The sequence below is a fragment of the Sorex fumeus genome, unplaced genomic scaffold (genome assembly GCF_029834395.1).
Source record: "Sorex fumeus unplaced genomic scaffold, SorFum_2.1 ptg000018l, whole genome shotgun sequence".
NCBI classification, from domain to species: domain Eukaryota; kingdom Metazoa; phylum Chordata; class Mammalia; order Eulipotyphla; family Soricidae; genus Sorex; species Sorex fumeus.
Genome location: NW_026606075.1, coordinates 34,048,491 through 34,065,504, shown reverse-complemented (window position 1 = coordinate 34,065,504; position 17,014 = coordinate 34,048,491). Strand labels below are relative to the sequence as shown.

Sequence of the window (17,014 nt, the reverse complement as noted above, 5' to 3'; positions counted from 1 at the left end):
CAGTGCTCACCACAGCTCACATGTCATCATCCCTTTGGGTCGCAGTGCCCTTCAGGGTGCCGACACAGCCGGCTGTGTGCTGACCAGAATTGCGCGCAGCACCTGGAACCACCCGGCAGAGCTGCCGGCCTGGACCGGACGTTCGGCCTGACGCCGGCCATGCGCGCCCTATTCACCAGGGAGCTAGCCCCCAGGCCCTCTTCTTGGTTTGAATGGAAAAATTCTTGCAATGTATTTTTACCTCCAAAGTCGAAGCTTGTTTTAACTTTGCCTCTTATTTTTATGATTTCCTGACGACTGAAGTTTGTTTATGATTCAAAAGGATCGAATAATACTTTAATAGAGGGTCTTCAAGGGTCAGTTTTCATGCTCCTTGACTGCTCTGTGTGCTTTTCCTTTGAATTTGAGGTTAGTCCTAAACCTTCATCAAAGGACTGTTGACTGATTTTGATTGAAGTCCTGGAGAGCCTTAATTATAATTGATCATATAAACAGTTCTCATTCATTGCTTTGAAAAAAAGACCACTATGCTTGCTTTCTAGACTGATTTTGCACGATTTAGTGGAACAAATGTGGAAACTGACTTTGTAGAGGTGCCCTCACAAATGCTTGAAAATTGGGTCTGGGACATTGATTCCCTCCGAAGGCTGTCGAAGCATTATAAAGATGGAAGCCCTATTACAGACGATTTGCTGGAGAAACTCGTGGCTTCTAGGTTGGTTAATACAGGTATGACATGTACTTTTTAAAAGGAAAATTATTAAAGTTGCCTGCTGAAGAGGCATCTTTTCCTAGGGATCTTTTCCCCCACTTAATGCTAGTACAATGAGGGTACTGATATGGGGGTGGGGTGGTGCAGAGAAATGTTGAATATCAAACCCCGAGATTGTGTCCAAGGAAAAAAATACGTTTTTCTTGGGATTTTGCATTTTCCTTTCTATTTCTTTGGCATTAGTTTACAATCTGATATTTTTGATGTTATAGTTTAGTGCCTCCCTAGGTTCTCCCACTCTCACTACCAAAGTTCCAGTGCCGTCGTGCAACCAAGAGGATCCCTCTGTCAGTCCTCGCGCCTCTCCTCTCGTCACTGGAATGCGCTGTCTTGCTCCCATCTTACAATGGCTGCTGTGGGAATCCACTTTTGAGACCTGTGCTCTGGGCACACTGGAATGCATGGTTCTTTCTTTTTTCAAAACATGCCCCAACACTCTTGTGCTATTATAGGTCTCCTAACCTTGCGCCAGATTGTCTTGAGCAAAGTTGACCAATCCCTCCATACCAACACGTCGCTGGATGCAGCAAGTGAATACGCCAAATATTGCAAAGAAATCTTAGGCGTTGCAGCCACTCCAGGTAGGCCTCGGTTCGCTCTTCCTGCTTAAGCACAGGGTGTACTCCTAACACTGCCAGGGGAGGCGGTTAGTCAGGCAGATTGCCCAATTCCATTTGTGTCTGATTTCGGCACTCAAGCCGGGACTTTCAGATAAGGATCCTGCGTCCACCGGCTCCTGCCCGAAGCACTTGGAGGAAAGACCTCCGGCTCTGCAGCTTTGCAAGGAGCCCTGGGCCACTTCCTCCTCTCCTCCCGCCCCCCCCACAAAGGCACTCACGTTTGGCCACACCTGCCTCAGCTCCACGCACTGTGGCCTCCCTGAGATTCCCTGACAGAAGGGGCAGTTCCAAAGAGAAGTCACAACTCCCTCCCTTGCCTCCAGTTCTGACTGTAAGAGCAGCCTGGCAGCTTCTCACCTTCGTTTTTTGAGATATATATGGGTGGGCGTGTACACGTGTGTTTGAATTTTATTATCTTTATATTTCAAACCAATATGAAGTTGTACACATTTGTATAACTGGTAAGGTGACTTTTTTTTTTAACCCAGGAAATTGTTAGTGAGCTGAATCAGTAACATTTACAGAGCGTATAAAGGTACAGCTAGTTAGTGAAGTGTGGAAGAACTAGACGCATTTCTCTGTGATTTGTTTATGGTAGACCTCAGTGCCTCTGGGCCTCAGGCCACTTGCACAAAATCCTTTTTCAAGTGGCCCTAGAGACAGACTGAATTGGTCAAAAGCATTTTTAGCCTTTCAGGGAAAGAATTCTTTTCAATAGTGATGAACCAAAACTGAAATCCAATCATGAACAGCTTTGTAATGTAATCATGGCGATTCAATAAAATTAAATTAATGTTGAATAAATGAATAAATAAAAGTCAGGTCGAACCAAATTAGCTATAAAGAAATGTTTGCAAGACACATGGGTATTTAAGGGTTAAGAAAGGATGGAAGATTTCTGAAGCACTGGGCTAACTGATGGGTGTGGACAAAGCCTCTGAAACTACCTTCAGGCATTCCAGAGCAGAGGGCCGAAACTAGCTCCAAGGTTGAGCCATCCTCCAGAGAGAAATTTGTAAACATCTTGGCCAAGGACACTCGTATGCCCTGGGAGTAGGAGAGGTGAGATCGTATCTCTCCTCCCACAGCTAAACTCCCCCCAGGAAAACCTGAGCTACCCGCAGCCTGATTGTTAACAGTGCCAGCAAGTTGAAATATCTCTTTCTTTGTAGGTACTAATATGCCGGCTACATTTGGACATTTGGCAGGGGGATACGATGGCCAGTATTACGGCTACCTTTGGAGTGAGGTCTTTTCCATGGACATGTTTTACAGCTGTTTTAAAAAAGAAGGGATAATGAATCCAGAGGTATTGTACTTTTTCTCCTTTGATTACCTTTGTACTTGTTCCCCTCTCTTTAATTTTTTTGTGTAAAATATATTTATTTTACCTAAATATTACTGTAAGAGATTTAGTAACAACCTTTAACTTTCAAGTCTTGCAATTATTCACATAATCGTACATCACTAAATTGCACTATCCAAGTGACTCATTCCATAAGGTTTATTTTTAAGAAAAGAAAAACTTACTGCATTTTCTTGTTTATTAACATTCCAATATATTGCATAATTAAAAAGCAAAGCTTTGTTTATGCATTTGAGACTTATAGCTGCTAGTTTTGACATGCGCCATGTAAATGTTTTCATTTTATAGGAGATTTAGAAAGAAAGGTAAATTCCTTCCTTGATATAAATGTTTTGTTCCAATGTGCTCTTCACACTTTCTGCAGTTTCTATGGGAGACACCTTTTCTGCGACTAACAGCGACTCCACCTAACTGCATGCTTTGTAGCCTAAATGCCTTTGAGTAAGTTAAATGCCTCATTAACCTGAGCCATTCCTTCCCCTGTACAGAACTGACCTCCTGGTGGCTGCCAGCCAGACCTTCCTGAGTCCCCAACCCCCGTCTCCACTTTTACTAAACATTCAGCTGTCAGATTATTTGTAGAGCTGATGCATTTTTAAGTGTGATTCTCATTCTGAGTCAGAAATTAGAAGAACAAATGGCCAAAGCCAGGCTCCCTATGCTTATTTCAACTGTCTGATTTGTTTCTGGACAGCAGGGCATTTTACACACAGGCACTAAAATGTATCCCTATAATTCTGTTTGTTTGTGGGGCCACATCTTGGTGGTGCTCAAGTGTTAACTTCTAGCTCTACACTCATTAATTACTCCTGGCCACCCTTAGGAAACCATATGGGATTCCAGGGATCAAACCCAGGTTGACTACATGCAAAGCAAGCACCCTACCCACTGTATTATCTCTTCGGCTCCATCATCCCTAACATTTAAACTGTCATCCCTTCCCCCTAAGAAAAATACCAAAACCCACCTCCAGGTACCTGCATTCTTGCACTAGTTTTGCTGTTAGGATCCTCTAAATTTCCTTCTGTTCCAACTCATCTGTAGAAGTCAGCCACTGACTGTTTTCTTAAATACCCTGACTTCTGGATGACCTGTGGCCAGTGCCCAGCCCAGATTCCTCCACCACCTCATCTTGAGATGCTGCCCTTGGGATTACAGTGTTCAGGGGAAGGCGGTAGATCAGGTGACTCCATTAAAATGCCCCACTACAGAGTCATGCTGAACCAGACACCCAGTGTTAACCTGCGGCTCAGCTCTGCTTCCCTGATTGGGTTTCACCTAGTCCCCGCTGCCTCACCTCTCAGCAGTTTCTCCCGTTCTTGCTAAGTATATCAGCCTTGGGGCTAGAGTTATAGTACAGCGTGTTGGGCATTTGCCTTGCACATGTGCAACCTGGATTCGATCTCCCATACCCCACATGGTGCCCCTGAACGCAACCAGGAATAAACTCTGAGCATGGCCAGATGCGACCCAAAAACCAAAAAAATAATAGGAAACGAGAAAGAAAATTAGCCTCGTTGGGAATGAGTCCTTTCATCTTGTGTTCTCTTCCTGCACTCATCCTCTTTCTGGTCCCGTAGGGACTGCCTCCAATACCAAGCCTTACTGGTCTGCCATCTTAGAAAAAAAACGTGAGTCTTTTGCATTTCACTCAAATAACGCCAGTGCTTCCTGTCCTGTGTCAGTGAGGTTCCCCCCCCACCTTGTATCCACAGTGTAATTTCCTAGTGTGAGAAATAGTTTTTGAAAAAGCTCTACTTCTTAGCTTTCACCCCCGGAAACTGAACTTCGAAGGCAGAGACTCCCACCGAAGTCGCCACTGATGGCACAACTTCCAAAGGTCCTCACCGGCCTTGGTTTTCACTTCTTGTTCTTTGTTTCCCAGCCCCCAGAAACCAAGTCCCTTTGCTCCTTCCCAGAACTCCTGTGTCTCAGCCAAATTGACGTTTTCCCATAGGTATTGCCACTTTCAAATGCATTTATCCCGTTTCTTCCACTTACAATGCCTGCCTGCCTCGTCCCTGCCTCTCACAACCAACCATTTTTCATGGCCCTATTCCAATGACCACTCAGTTATAAGATCTTCCAGACAGTCCAGAATAAGAAGCACCTTTTCCTCTGCAGAAAAGAAAAGTCTGGGGGGAGCATATCAGTACATTTTCCCCCCTTGTATCTGAACTATTTACTAAAACCAGGGTACAGAATGATGAAATACCAGGTTTCAAAATATTCTTTTTTATGATAGAATACAAAGTTTTACTTTTAAATGTTTAGGGGTGGGGGAAATTATACTAAAAAGTTCACCGTTGTTTTGGGGTAGTTAAGTTTATAAGAGGCTCTTAATTGTTTTCTGTGCTTTTTTGTTTTTTGGGTTTTTGTTTGCGTTGTTTGTTTGTTTGCTTTTGAGGTCACACCCAGCAATACACAGGGGTTACTCCTGGCTTTGCACTCAGAAATAACTCCTGGTAGTGCTCGGGGACCACATGGGATACTGGGACCCAAACCCAGGTCAATCGCGTGCAAGGCAAACACCCTACCCGCTGTACTATCGCTCCAGCCCCCTCTGTACGTCTTTTGGATCTGTTTCTTATTTTAACATAAAGCATAAACTCCCTATTTGATAACTATGAAGTTACAGTTCATAAATATAAGGCATATAGCATGTTACTCTGATACATCGAGATACTACAATGTGCCTGCCAGTCGAGGGAATAGTTAGCGCTTCGGCACACGCTGTTGCCTGTCTCTGTCAAGCTAAGCATTAGCTGCATGACATGGGTTATTGTAGCAACCAGAAAACCGTGTTTAGGGACACACATCCGTCCGTGAAAGGCTCCAGCGTCTGACTCACTTGTTGGTGGCTTCCTGGCGTGCGTAGCCCGTCCTTCGTTCGGGGAAGCCTCCTGGTCACCTCTCCGGTGCTTCCGCTCACATGGTCACAGCCCTTGCCTCCAGCTCTGTTACCCCTTCTCCTCCCCGTCAAGGTGACAGCCAACATCCTCCTCTCAGGGGATGCCAAGAAGTTTGCAAGTGCAGCCGCAGCAGTCCCTGCTGCTGCATGGCTGTGGCGGGCAGCCAAGCTCCTTTCCCTTGAGAGAGGGGCGGGGTGAACCCAGCGATGAGACTCCCCGCGACGCAGGTTTGTTTCCTTGGGATGTTGGGAGCCGTTTTCAGTTCTGCTAAAATTCTCGGTTCAGCAGAACTATGTGTTCTTATGTGCTCTTATTCATCCTGTGCGGGGAAGCTGGCTTTCACAACCTTTGTATCTTTTTTATAAGACATTCTGTAATATAGTATCTTTACTTTCACAATGCCAAATCTTTCTTTAATGGGAAAAACCCCAACATTTTTCGCTTCCCATTCACACCTCCTACCACCTTATCTTTGCTACAGTGGCAAATACTGGTCACCACTTTGAAATGTATTTCGTTGTTGTTGGGGAGGGGGCACACTCCGTGAAGCTCAGGGATTACTCCTGGATCTTCACTCCAGAATTACTTCTGAAAGTGCTCAGAGGACCATATGAGATGCAAAGATCAAACTGAGTTGGCTGCAAGGCCCTACCTGCTGTACTATCACTCTGGCCCAGAAATAGGAAATAACTTCTAAAATCACAGTTTATTTACAAAATTCAGATACCCACTTATTAAAAAATTTAAATACTTTAGAACAACTATCCTGTTACACACAAAACTTGCCCTATTATTATAACCACTCTGAGATAAAGAGAACGAATATTTATTTGTTTGAGTGCCACACCCAACCTTGCTCAGGGGATACTCCTGGCTCGGTGCTTGGTGCTAGCTCCTGGCAGTACTCAGAGGACTATGCAGGTACCAGGAATCAAACCTGAGCGTCCCACATGGAAAACAGGCACTCATCCTGTTGATCCACCTCTCTGGCCCAAAAGGAGTTTGTTCGGAGCCGTACCTTGGCCTTACTTGTGCTTCTGTACTCAGGTATTGCCTGCTGTACTATCCCTCCAATTCCAAGAGATACAACTTTTGGTGGACTGGAGCAATAGCACAGCAGGTAGGGCGTTTGCCTTGCACGTAGCCAACCCAGGTTCAAGTCCTCCACCCCTCTCAGAAAGCCTGGCAAGCTACCAAGAGTATCTCGCCCGCACAGCAAAGCCTGGCAAGCTCCCTGTGACATATTCATTATGCCAAAAACAGTAATAACAAGTCTCACAATTTGTTGTAGGATGTTACTGGTGCCTGCTCGAGCAAATCGATGAACAACGGGAAGACAGTGCTACAGTGCAGTGCTACAACTTTTGATATAAATAAAAGTATAAATTGGTACAACTTTTGGTATAAATAAAAGAGTTGGAGAGATAGCTCAGCAGGCCAGAGTGCAGAGTTTGCAACCAAGAGGCCCAGGTTGGATTTCTGCACCATATGGTCCCTAAGCTACCAGTGACGTATTCAATATGCCAAAAACAGTAACAACAAGTCTTACAATGGAGATGTTACTGGTGCCTGCTCGAGCAAATCGTTGAACAACGGGAGGACAGTGCTACAGTGATCGTCCCCAAGCACAGCCTGGAGCTCTCAGCTCCCAAGCACTGAGCCAAGAGTAGACCTGGATTTAATTGAAGTCCGGACAGTTAGAGCAACCACAATATCAAGCACTTTATAGTCCATGCCCTTATCCTCCCTGACCCATATTCAAATCATTCTGAGAAGAAAGAAAGAAAGATGACTGCATCAGGGCCTGTTAATTACTCAGAGTCCCCAGGAACTAGAAAGCCTAGGGGTTGAAAATGCCCATAGAGTTGACATTGGCATCATTGGTGGTGGTCATTGGTATCAAAAAATATACCTCAGACCTTCCTCTGCCAGGCTGGAGCGATAGCACAGCCGGTAGGGCGTTCGCCTTACACGCGGCCAACATGGCCGACCCGAGTTCGATTCCTCCGCCCCTCTCGGAGAGCCGGCAAGCTACCGAGAGTATTGGATATGCCAGACACAGTAACAACAAAGTCTCCAATGGAGACGCTACTGGGCCCGCTCGAGCAAATCGACGATCAACGGGAGGGCCTTTACCTTTACCTTTTACCTTTACCTTCCTCTAACTTCGTCATCCTGCAGAGCCTAGGGTCATCTCTGAGAACCAGCTCAAATCTTAGCAGAACTATGGAAAATGTGCTACTCATTGGGCAAACAGAAGTAGGAAGCATCAAATATAAACCTATAATTTTCTAAATATCAAATGGTAGCTATAGAATGTTTTATGGTACAATTGCTTTGGCTTTGTTTGAGATCATTTTGTGTTGGAGGCCTGAAGTAATTGATTCATTTCTTAAAATATTATTTGAAGTATTTTTTTCCAGTGGAAACTGAAGAAGCTTTTTCATTGTCTGATAGCTGTGAACATTGGAACTTAACTTGGGACGAATACTTTTCCAGCAACCTCTAGAAGCTCCTTAAGGATATCTTTAAGGTCACCAAAGATAATTTCAAAATCTAGCAGCTAATCATAGGGTTGAAAGAATGGGGCCATTTTAACTAGGACCATTTCTTTTTATAAGGCAACTTCATTATGGGAAAATTTCCTGAGAGGTAATAGACATTGTAGATTCAAGGGCAATTATATTGTTAAGCTAGAATTATCTCCCTCCTCTTTTGCATTTAGAGAAATTGCTAAGCTTTGTTTTTTCCATCAATGAAGAAATACCACCAAGAATCACTGTTGAAAATAATACCAAGATAGTAGATATAGTTAAGTATAGTACAGTGTATCTTTATCTGTTATACCTCAGGAAGTAGCTAGATCTAACATGCGGTAATAGTCTCAGAACCAAGAAGAATCTTTCCATTGGGGTGGGAGGGAGCAGTAGTATAGTGGGTAAGTCATTTGCCTTGCTTGCATGTGGTCGATCTGGATTCAATCCCGAGATTCCCAGATGGTCCCTTGAGCATTGCCAGGAATGATTCCTCAGTTCAGAGCCAGTAGTAACCCCTGTGCATCACCAGATTTGGCCAAATAAATAAATAAAACAAAACAGAAAGATGCATTTTTTTCTTTAAAAAAAAAGAATCTTGGTTAAACATGAGAAAGAATTACTTTTTAAAGAAGTACAGCCTCTTCAAACAGAATCCCAGGCATTATTGCTGCTTGGAATTAATTTGAGATGTCTTCTTTTGAATGGATTCACTGTCACTTTAATTCTCCCTGTATACCACTCCAAACATTCGATAACCTTAGTGAGCTTCGCCCTTAGAATTTGTAGATTTGGCAGGATTAAGAGACAAAATAAAGAAGTAGGATTGATTTCCAACCTGTTACAATTACTGCGTATTTACAAGGCCAGTCATTTTGAGTCTTGAACCCCAACCAGCTCTCTGCCCTTTTCTCTTCCTTGATGTTCCCCCCGTTCTCCTCTGCTTTCCTCAGAGCCCTAATCATCTGCCTTTAATGGCCTCACCTCTCCTGAACATTGATCTCATCTCCTGGAACAGAAAGCCTTGGTCATAGGAACAGTTTCCTTTATCTCTGTAGTCATCCTCTGCTTCAGAACAGTTGCGTTGGATTATCATTGTTCTGAGATGCTTACATCTGTGGACCTTTCTGCTAGTGTTCCCCTCGGCTGCTTCCACTCCAGCCTCGACTCCATGCTGCACAGGGCACTTTTTCCTCCTGATCTCTTTCTTCCTCGCCACCAAATCATGACCCTTTCGTCCTCACAACTGGAATTGTAGCTTGGTGTTTCCAGGGACCTCTTCCAATCAAGCAAAGAGTCACAGAGTCACTCATTCTTGCCTCTGTCTCCCCAGCCACCAACACCAATCTTTCTATCGCCCTCTTTGTTGTTGTCAGTGATTCCACCCACAGTCTCCCCACCCTCATAGAAAACAAAGGTGGTGTGTTGTTGGGAGAGAGTTGACAGATGGACTGTGGAAGGAAAGGTTTCAAAGTCCACTTTTTTTTTCAATTTTATTTTTATAAAGTTGTTCACAATATTTGACTACATTTAATATTCGAACCCCAGTCCCACCACCATTACGCCTTCCCACCACCATAAAAACAACATGTTGCTGTTCTCTAATAGAAGGGTTTAATGTCTCCTGGGTGAAATACAACAATCTGGGGCCGGAGCGATAGTAAAATGGGTAGAGCATCTGCTTTGCATGCAGCTGACCCGGGTTCAATCCCTGACATCCCATTCGGTCCCCCAAGCACCACCAGGAGTAATTCCTGAGCGCAGAGCCAGGAGTAACCCCTGAGCATCACTGGGTGTGACCCAAAAAGCAAAAAAAAAAAAAAAATACAATCTTCTCACACTTCCCTCTAAGAAACCTTTTTTTTTGTCTCATTTTTAGCAGATAATTTGGGATCAAAGTCCACTTTTAACACAGGCTGATGAGCAGGCCAGGGGCCTGTGCCTTCCGTCCTTGGGTGGATGCTTCTGGCTCTGCTGCCTGTTACTTTGTGCCGGAAGGAGAGGATTCTGGTTCCGCTCCACAGAGTGCGTCACCACAGGAAAGGGTTGGAAGGCAGTGGGCACTTAACTGTGCTGCTTCAGAGATGCCAGAGATAGCAGGAGACCCCATCTGTTCCCCATTTCTATAAGTTTCTTCATATTCGCACTGGTTATGATGGGCATCCATCATCCCGATAATGATGATTGCTCTCAATGCATTACCTCAAGTAAAGGCTACACAGACGTAGATAAAATGAGCAGCTTCTTTCTCCTGCTTTCCTACTGAAATATATATTCTATTTCATGTTTTCATGTTTTCATAGGGCTGGAGCGATAGCACAGTGGTAGGGCGTTCGCCTTACACGCGGCCAACATGGCCGACCCGAGTTCGATTCCTCCGCCCCTCTCGGAGAGCCCGGCAAGCTACCGAGAGTATTCGATATGCCAGACACAGTAACAACAAAGTCTCCAATGGAGACATTACTGGGCCCGCTTGAGCAAATCGATGATCAACGGGAGGGCCTTTACTTTACTTACTTTACTTTTATTATATGGGCTGGAGTGTTACTACAGTGGGTAGAGCGCTTGCCTTGCACGCAGCCAACCTGTGTTCGATTCCTCCGTCCCTCGCAGAGAACCCGGCAAGCTACCGAGAGTATCTCGCCCGCACGGCAGAGCCTGGCAAGCCACCCGTGATGTATTTGATATGCCAAACACAGTAACAACAAAGTCTCACAATCGAGTCGTTACTGGGCCCGCTTGAGCAAATTGATGAACAATGGGAGGCCAGTGCCAGTGCCAGTGCCATACATTTTAAAAGGTATAAAATGTATAGACAGCAGCCTTACATCCAGCAGATTGATCCATGTTGCATGTGTCAATAGTTTGCTTCCTAAGTAAGCATTACTTTCCTAAGATGGTTCAAAATTTCTTTTGATATTTAAAAAATTCAAATGTATTTCTAAGGATAACGCCTGTTGCCATACAAAAATAACCAAAACATGTCACAGGCAGGGAAAGAAATTCTAAAAATGTTTTAGTGATGGCACTATCACTGGAGAAACAAGGAGAGACAAATCACCTGTATCAATCATCATACACACACAAAAAGAAAATAAATTTTAATGTTTTCCAAGGGCTGGAGTGATAGCACAGTGGTAGGGCGTTCGCCTTACAAGCGGCCAACATGGCCGACCCGAGTTCGATTCCTCCGCCCCTCTCGGAGAGCCCGGCAAGCTACCGAGAGTATTCGATATGCCAGACACAGTAACAACAAAGTCTCCAATGGAGACGTTACTGGGCCCGCTCGAGCAAATCGACGATCAACGGGAGGGCCTTTACCTTTACCTTTTCATGTTTTCATAGAGTTGAGCTTTTTTTTGTGCTTTTTGTTTTTGTTTTGGGACTACATCCAGCAGTGCTCAGGGCTTTCTCCTGGCTCGGCACTCATGGGGCTTGGGGAGACCATATGGATCAAACTCAGATCAGCAGTGTGGGAGGCAAGCATCCTACCCATTGTACTATCACTTTGGCCCCTTCTTGCCTTACCTTACCTTTATTAAGCAACAGAGTTTATTGTCTGTGTGTGCTGAAGACCAAACTCAGGATCTCAATTTCAGGAATATGTGCTCCACCACTGAGCCACTTACTTGGCCCTAATTATGAGGAGATGCCAAGCTAGGAATGTATTCGTTTCCCTGCAGTGTATAGGAGTAACTGAATTTCAGAGCCATATAAGGAGCGAGAATGTCAAGGAGGAAATAGATGCCTACTCAAGTTTATTGAATACAGTCCTCGTGGGAGGTCTTAAGCTAGAGAGGGAGAGTGAGAAACCATCTCTCACTCTCCACAAACTGAGTGAGGTAGTCAGATTCCTGTTCTACAGCTGAGTAAACCAAGGCCCAAGGTCACACAGCTAAGGGTGAAGCCACGATGAAGCCTGAGCCCGCCTCCGCAGTGCCTCATGGGCTCCAGAAAGCATTAGCTATTAGAGAGGAATGGCACAATCTCTGAAATTGCATGATGGTCTTCACCCCAAACCGCAGGGGTGACTGTGACTGATTTTCCTTCACAGAAAATTCATGGAAAGACTTTTTCTGCATGGAAAAAAAATTAGTGTCTGCCTTAGAACTTCTCTTTCTGCTTTCCTAAGAGTTCTTTACTATGTAAACAACGTAGAGCTGTTTGCGGCCAAGATTCCTTCCACCTGTGACATGTCTCTCAGGCTAATCTTTTACCCAGAAAGACCAGTATCTTCCTAAAACACAAAACAATTCACTTGACTTCTTTTTCCCCCCAAAGAAAAGCTAGGTTCTTTTACCAAATGACTCTTAAAACTCTTCTCCAAACTTCATTGCAAAGGAAATGAAACTATTAAAAGGCTGTTGCTCTGTAATTCAGGAAATTCAATCAACTTGTTTGGAGCTCTGTCAGGGGAGGGCTTGAGCAGCACCGAGCCCCATCTTGTAAGACTGAGCTGGGCCTGCTCTCCTTCCCAGCCAGCTGCAGTTCCCTGAGTGCCTGCTTTTGCTTTCCACCTGAAAGTACAGTTCTCTTTGGTTCTTGTTTTCCAGGAGAGTGGGAGGGCTGGAGCCATAGCACATCGGGTAGGGCGTTTGCCTTGCACACAGCCAACCCAGGTTTGATTCCTCCATCCCTCTCAGAGAGCCCGGCAAGCCGAGAGTATCCCGCCTGCATGGCAGAGCCTGACAAGCTCCCTGTGGCATATTGGATACGCCAAAAATAGTAACAAGTCTCACAATGGAGACGTTACTGGTACCCGCTCGAACAAACTGATGAACAACGGGAGGACAGTGCTACAGGAGAGTGGAGAGGGTCCATCCAGCTATGCCCAGTGTTTACTTCAGTTCAATGCTCCTGGGGCCATATGTGGTGGTGCCAGGGATTGCACCTGGGTGAGGCACGAGCGCCTTACCCACTGTCCTGTCATTCCAACCCAAAGTGTCTCTTCGTACACCATGAAAATACTTCTGTCAGGGTTCAGCACTTTGGGTGATGATTTTTTTACTTCAGATTTCCATTCATGTTCCTGTAATTGTGGACTAAAAATTTTTTTTAAATAACAAAAGATTGTCCAATCTTGAATGTCAATAATTTTTGCCTCTGTGTATTTGTTATTGGAGGTTGACAGTATGGTGCAAGAAAATGGAGCACATGCCTTGGCATGCACAAGGCCCATTCTTGCTGTCCTGTGGTCTCCCAAGAACTACCTGGTGGTTGTACCAAACAGAATCATTGTTAGAAGTGAGAAAGCTTAATTACTCTTAACTCTGAAATAATCTGGCTGTTCTTATACTCAAAAAGAGCTGATAGTTTTAGTAAATGGACCCAGCAATCAAGTAACACATGTAAGAGTATTCTCTGTGAACTATTTGCTTTATGTATAAAATATAATAAAACTGATATTGAATTGCACAGCGGTAGGGCATTTGCCTTGCATGCAGCCAGCCCGGCCGAGCCGGGTTCGATTCCTCCACCCCTCTCAGACAGCCCGGCAAGCTACTGAGAGTATCTCACCCACACGGCAAAGCCTGGCAAGCTCCCCGTGACGTATTCGATATGCCAAACACAGTAACAACAAGTCTCAAAATGGAGACGTTACTGGGCCCGCTCGAGCAAATCGATGAACAACGGGAGGAGAGATATTGAATTACAATCATGGTCACGGTCACAGTCCTCCCGTTGTTCATCGATTTGCTCGAGCAGGCCCAGTAACGTCTCCATTGGAGACTTTGTTGTTACTGTGTCTGGCATATCGTATACTCTCGGTAGCTTGCCGGGCTCTCCGAGAGGGGCGGAGGAATCGAACTCGGGTTGGCTATGTTGGCTGCGTGCAAGGCAAACGCCCTACCGCTGTGCTATCGCTCCAGTCCATTGAATTACAATATTATGTAAAAACACAGCAGAAACCCTTCATGCAGGAGCCGAGGCAAGTCTTCCAGGTACACGGAACCTCAGAAGAGCCCTCTGGAACATTTGCTCTGAGAAATCGTATGAAATCACAGTCGTGCTGGGGTCACAAACAGGAAACTGTTCTGTGTTCCACTGGGTTAATTTTTTTTGATTTGTCTCTTGGCTGCCGTCGTTTTCTCACTGCTGAGACTAAAACGACAAGAGGTAGCAACAGGGAGTATGAAGACGAGCGGTCTAGACTCCCACCGCTTAGTGACCAGGTAAATAACACGCAGAGCTGTGGTCTGAACCCCGGAGTGCCCGTCCAGAGAGCATGATGCTCTGCTTGCCACTCCCTCCCCTTCCTCTTCTGCATCTAGATCTTTGGAAAACCTCCATCGCCATGAATTATGAGGCGTGATGTTTTGTTTCATTAGGTTGGAATGAAATACAGAAACCTAATCCTGAAACCTGGAGGATCTCTGGACGGCATGGACATGCTCCAGAGTTTCTTGCAGCGTGAGCCAAACCAAAAAGCGTTCCTGATGAGCAGAGGCCTGCATGCTCCTTGAGCCGGGGTCGCTGATTGCTGTCCATGTCTGCGGGACAAGTCAACGTCGCCATATGTTACTGACCTGGAAACTGAAGGGAGTTTTGGCAAATGCAAATTTAGATTTCTATTGACTGCCTTTTTTTTAAACTTTGAAAAATTATACAGATGTAAATGGAATTATAAATATTCTGACCTAAGAAAAGACCCATTGGAAAACAATTGTACTATAAAATTTCATAAAAATGGATGTGATTTCTTTTTATAAAAGTTTTCATATGAATGTAATTTGATTTTTTTATTATTGTAACCTAGATAATGTAATGTAAGAGGGCTAAGAATTTTTAAATTGAATCAAATGCATTATTTAATTTGATCCTTCTTCTATCGTGAAGTTTTGTCCATAAGATTTCTGGAATGCTGAATGAATCACTGTGTTCCTCTGGTAAATGTTTCCTTGGAAGCCGGCATCCCTCTGACTGTGTCGAGGCGGGCGGCAGTGCTCTGCCTGCCAATCTCAGGGCCAGCATGCTCAGCTGCACTCACGCATTTATCGTCGTGTTTCAGGCTGCGTGACTCCCAACCTTCTGCTAGACTTAAATTGGCCTCTTCCGTTTGGGTTTGTCTTTTCAGTGTAAAATGTTATCAGAGCTTACCAAAACAGCAAGAGTTTGAACTAAACTGGCCCCAGGGACTATTTTTAATATCTTGTACCAGAGGTTCATTGCCATGTAAGCGGGCAAGATTGTCCATCTTTTGGCGTATTTGCCCACTGAAACACGAAAGTGAGTGCAGGAATATTTTTCCCTTGCCTCCTTTGCCTCCCGCAAACACACCCAGAGTGGCAGATGTGCATGATCACAGATGGCTCTATGTGGCGCCTGAGAAGGGGGCCCAAGTATTCTGAGACTCCGGAAGAGAAGGGGCTCCTGGACAGAACAGTGGGGACAAATTTTGCCTGTAGTTGTGTGAGTGTTCACTCAGCCAGGCGGAGGAGGAGCTCCTGGGTGCCAATACGCATTTTCTGTAACATCGGCATTTCTTTCACTGTCTTTCCATCGGCCTTAATTCCAGTTTGCAGCAGACGAGGATAAACTCACAATCCTCACTTGTCTGTCTTGTTCTCCAGAAATCTTCCCAATAAGAAAATCAGAATGCGACAAATTTTTTTTTGTTGTTTTCAATGGAAACACACACACACACACACACACACACACACACACACACACACACACACAGACTCTGAATGTACTTACACTGTTTAGGTCTTCCTTTTGCTTCCCAAATGAGTTTACCTGGCAGTGACTTGGCTAGCCAGGAATAAGATCAGAATCTCTCTTTCCTCCGCACCAAATGAAGATTGTGTTACATAAAAAGTCACTACGCTGCATAATTAAATAAGCAGCAAAAGGAAAAAATCAAGAGCTATAGACACCAAGAAGAACATTTTAAGATGGTTTTCTCCAAGCAAATTCCTTACACTTCCCTATGCAGCCCTGCCTTCCTTTCTGAGACCACCACCCGGCCTGCCTCTGCTCCCCAAAGCTCTGCTTACCTGGTATCTTCCTGCACCCTCTACCTTTGGTCTGATGCTTAATATCTTCCCGCACCCTGTACCTTCTGTTTTTCAGTTTTAGACTAAAACTCTCTTCAGCTTTTTCTATTGTTCAGTTGCCTCCTTTAACAATAAATTTATCATTTTAAGTATTGAATTATTTCACATGTAAAAACTAATACGTGGTGTGAAAAGGCAGCACAGAATAAAGACACATTGTTGCCCATGAAAACGAGTTCACTTTATCTTTTTCATCCTTTTGTTGTTGTTAAAATTGACACAGAGAAGGGGAAAAAGCACTGTGGTGTTTATTTTATTTAGGATTCTAAAATCATCTACTATTCAAAATCATCAAAGAACAGCAGCATAATCAAATAATCTTTAAAATTCTGTAGCATGATTCAGAACTGAGAACTTGTTTATTTAAAAGCCTTTCCAACTCTCACTGTTCGTTTATTCACTTGTTTTACTTCTCTGAGTAGGCCCAGGAAAGTGATGAGGCACCTTGATGAGTGGGTGACTAAAAACCTTCACTGGACAACAAACATTGCAGAATCGTTTTTACAGGACTACATCCAGGACACTGAGGTGGGGGGCGGGGGTGTAGCCACTTATAGCAGCGTGAGCCTGGCTCAGTCCACTGCAGTCTGTTGCTAGCTGTGCCCAGAGGCCAGCAGAGGTGCACCCAAAGGTGTTGCCCAGAGGGCCACGCAGTGCCAGGAACCAGACTGAGGGCCTTGTACTTGTTAGGCCGGTGCTCTACAAGTTGGGCTATTTACCTGGCCCTGCGATTCAGATTTTAAGTTGAGCCAC

At 44.7% G+C, this 17,014-nt stretch overlaps 1 protein-coding gene across 1 annotated transcript in view; it reads left to right on the top strand.

The window, feature by feature from the left end:
• NLN (neurolysin) overlaps positions 1-16,433 on the top strand; it is a 104,523-nt gene extending 88,090 nt beyond the window's left edge. Inside the window, exons 10-13 of the mRNA XM_056112473.1 lie at positions 543-729; positions 1,225-1,353; positions 2,565-2,701; positions 14,534-16,433. Of these exons, the coding sequence (XP_055968448.1) occupies positions 543-729; positions 1,225-1,353; positions 2,565-2,701; positions 14,534-14,668 (588 nt within the window). The 3' untranslated portion in view covers positions 14,669-16,433. The remainder of the gene's footprint in view (positions 1-542; positions 730-1,224; positions 1,354-2,564; positions 2,702-14,533) is intronic.
• Positions 16,434-17,014: the final 581 nt, after the last annotated feature.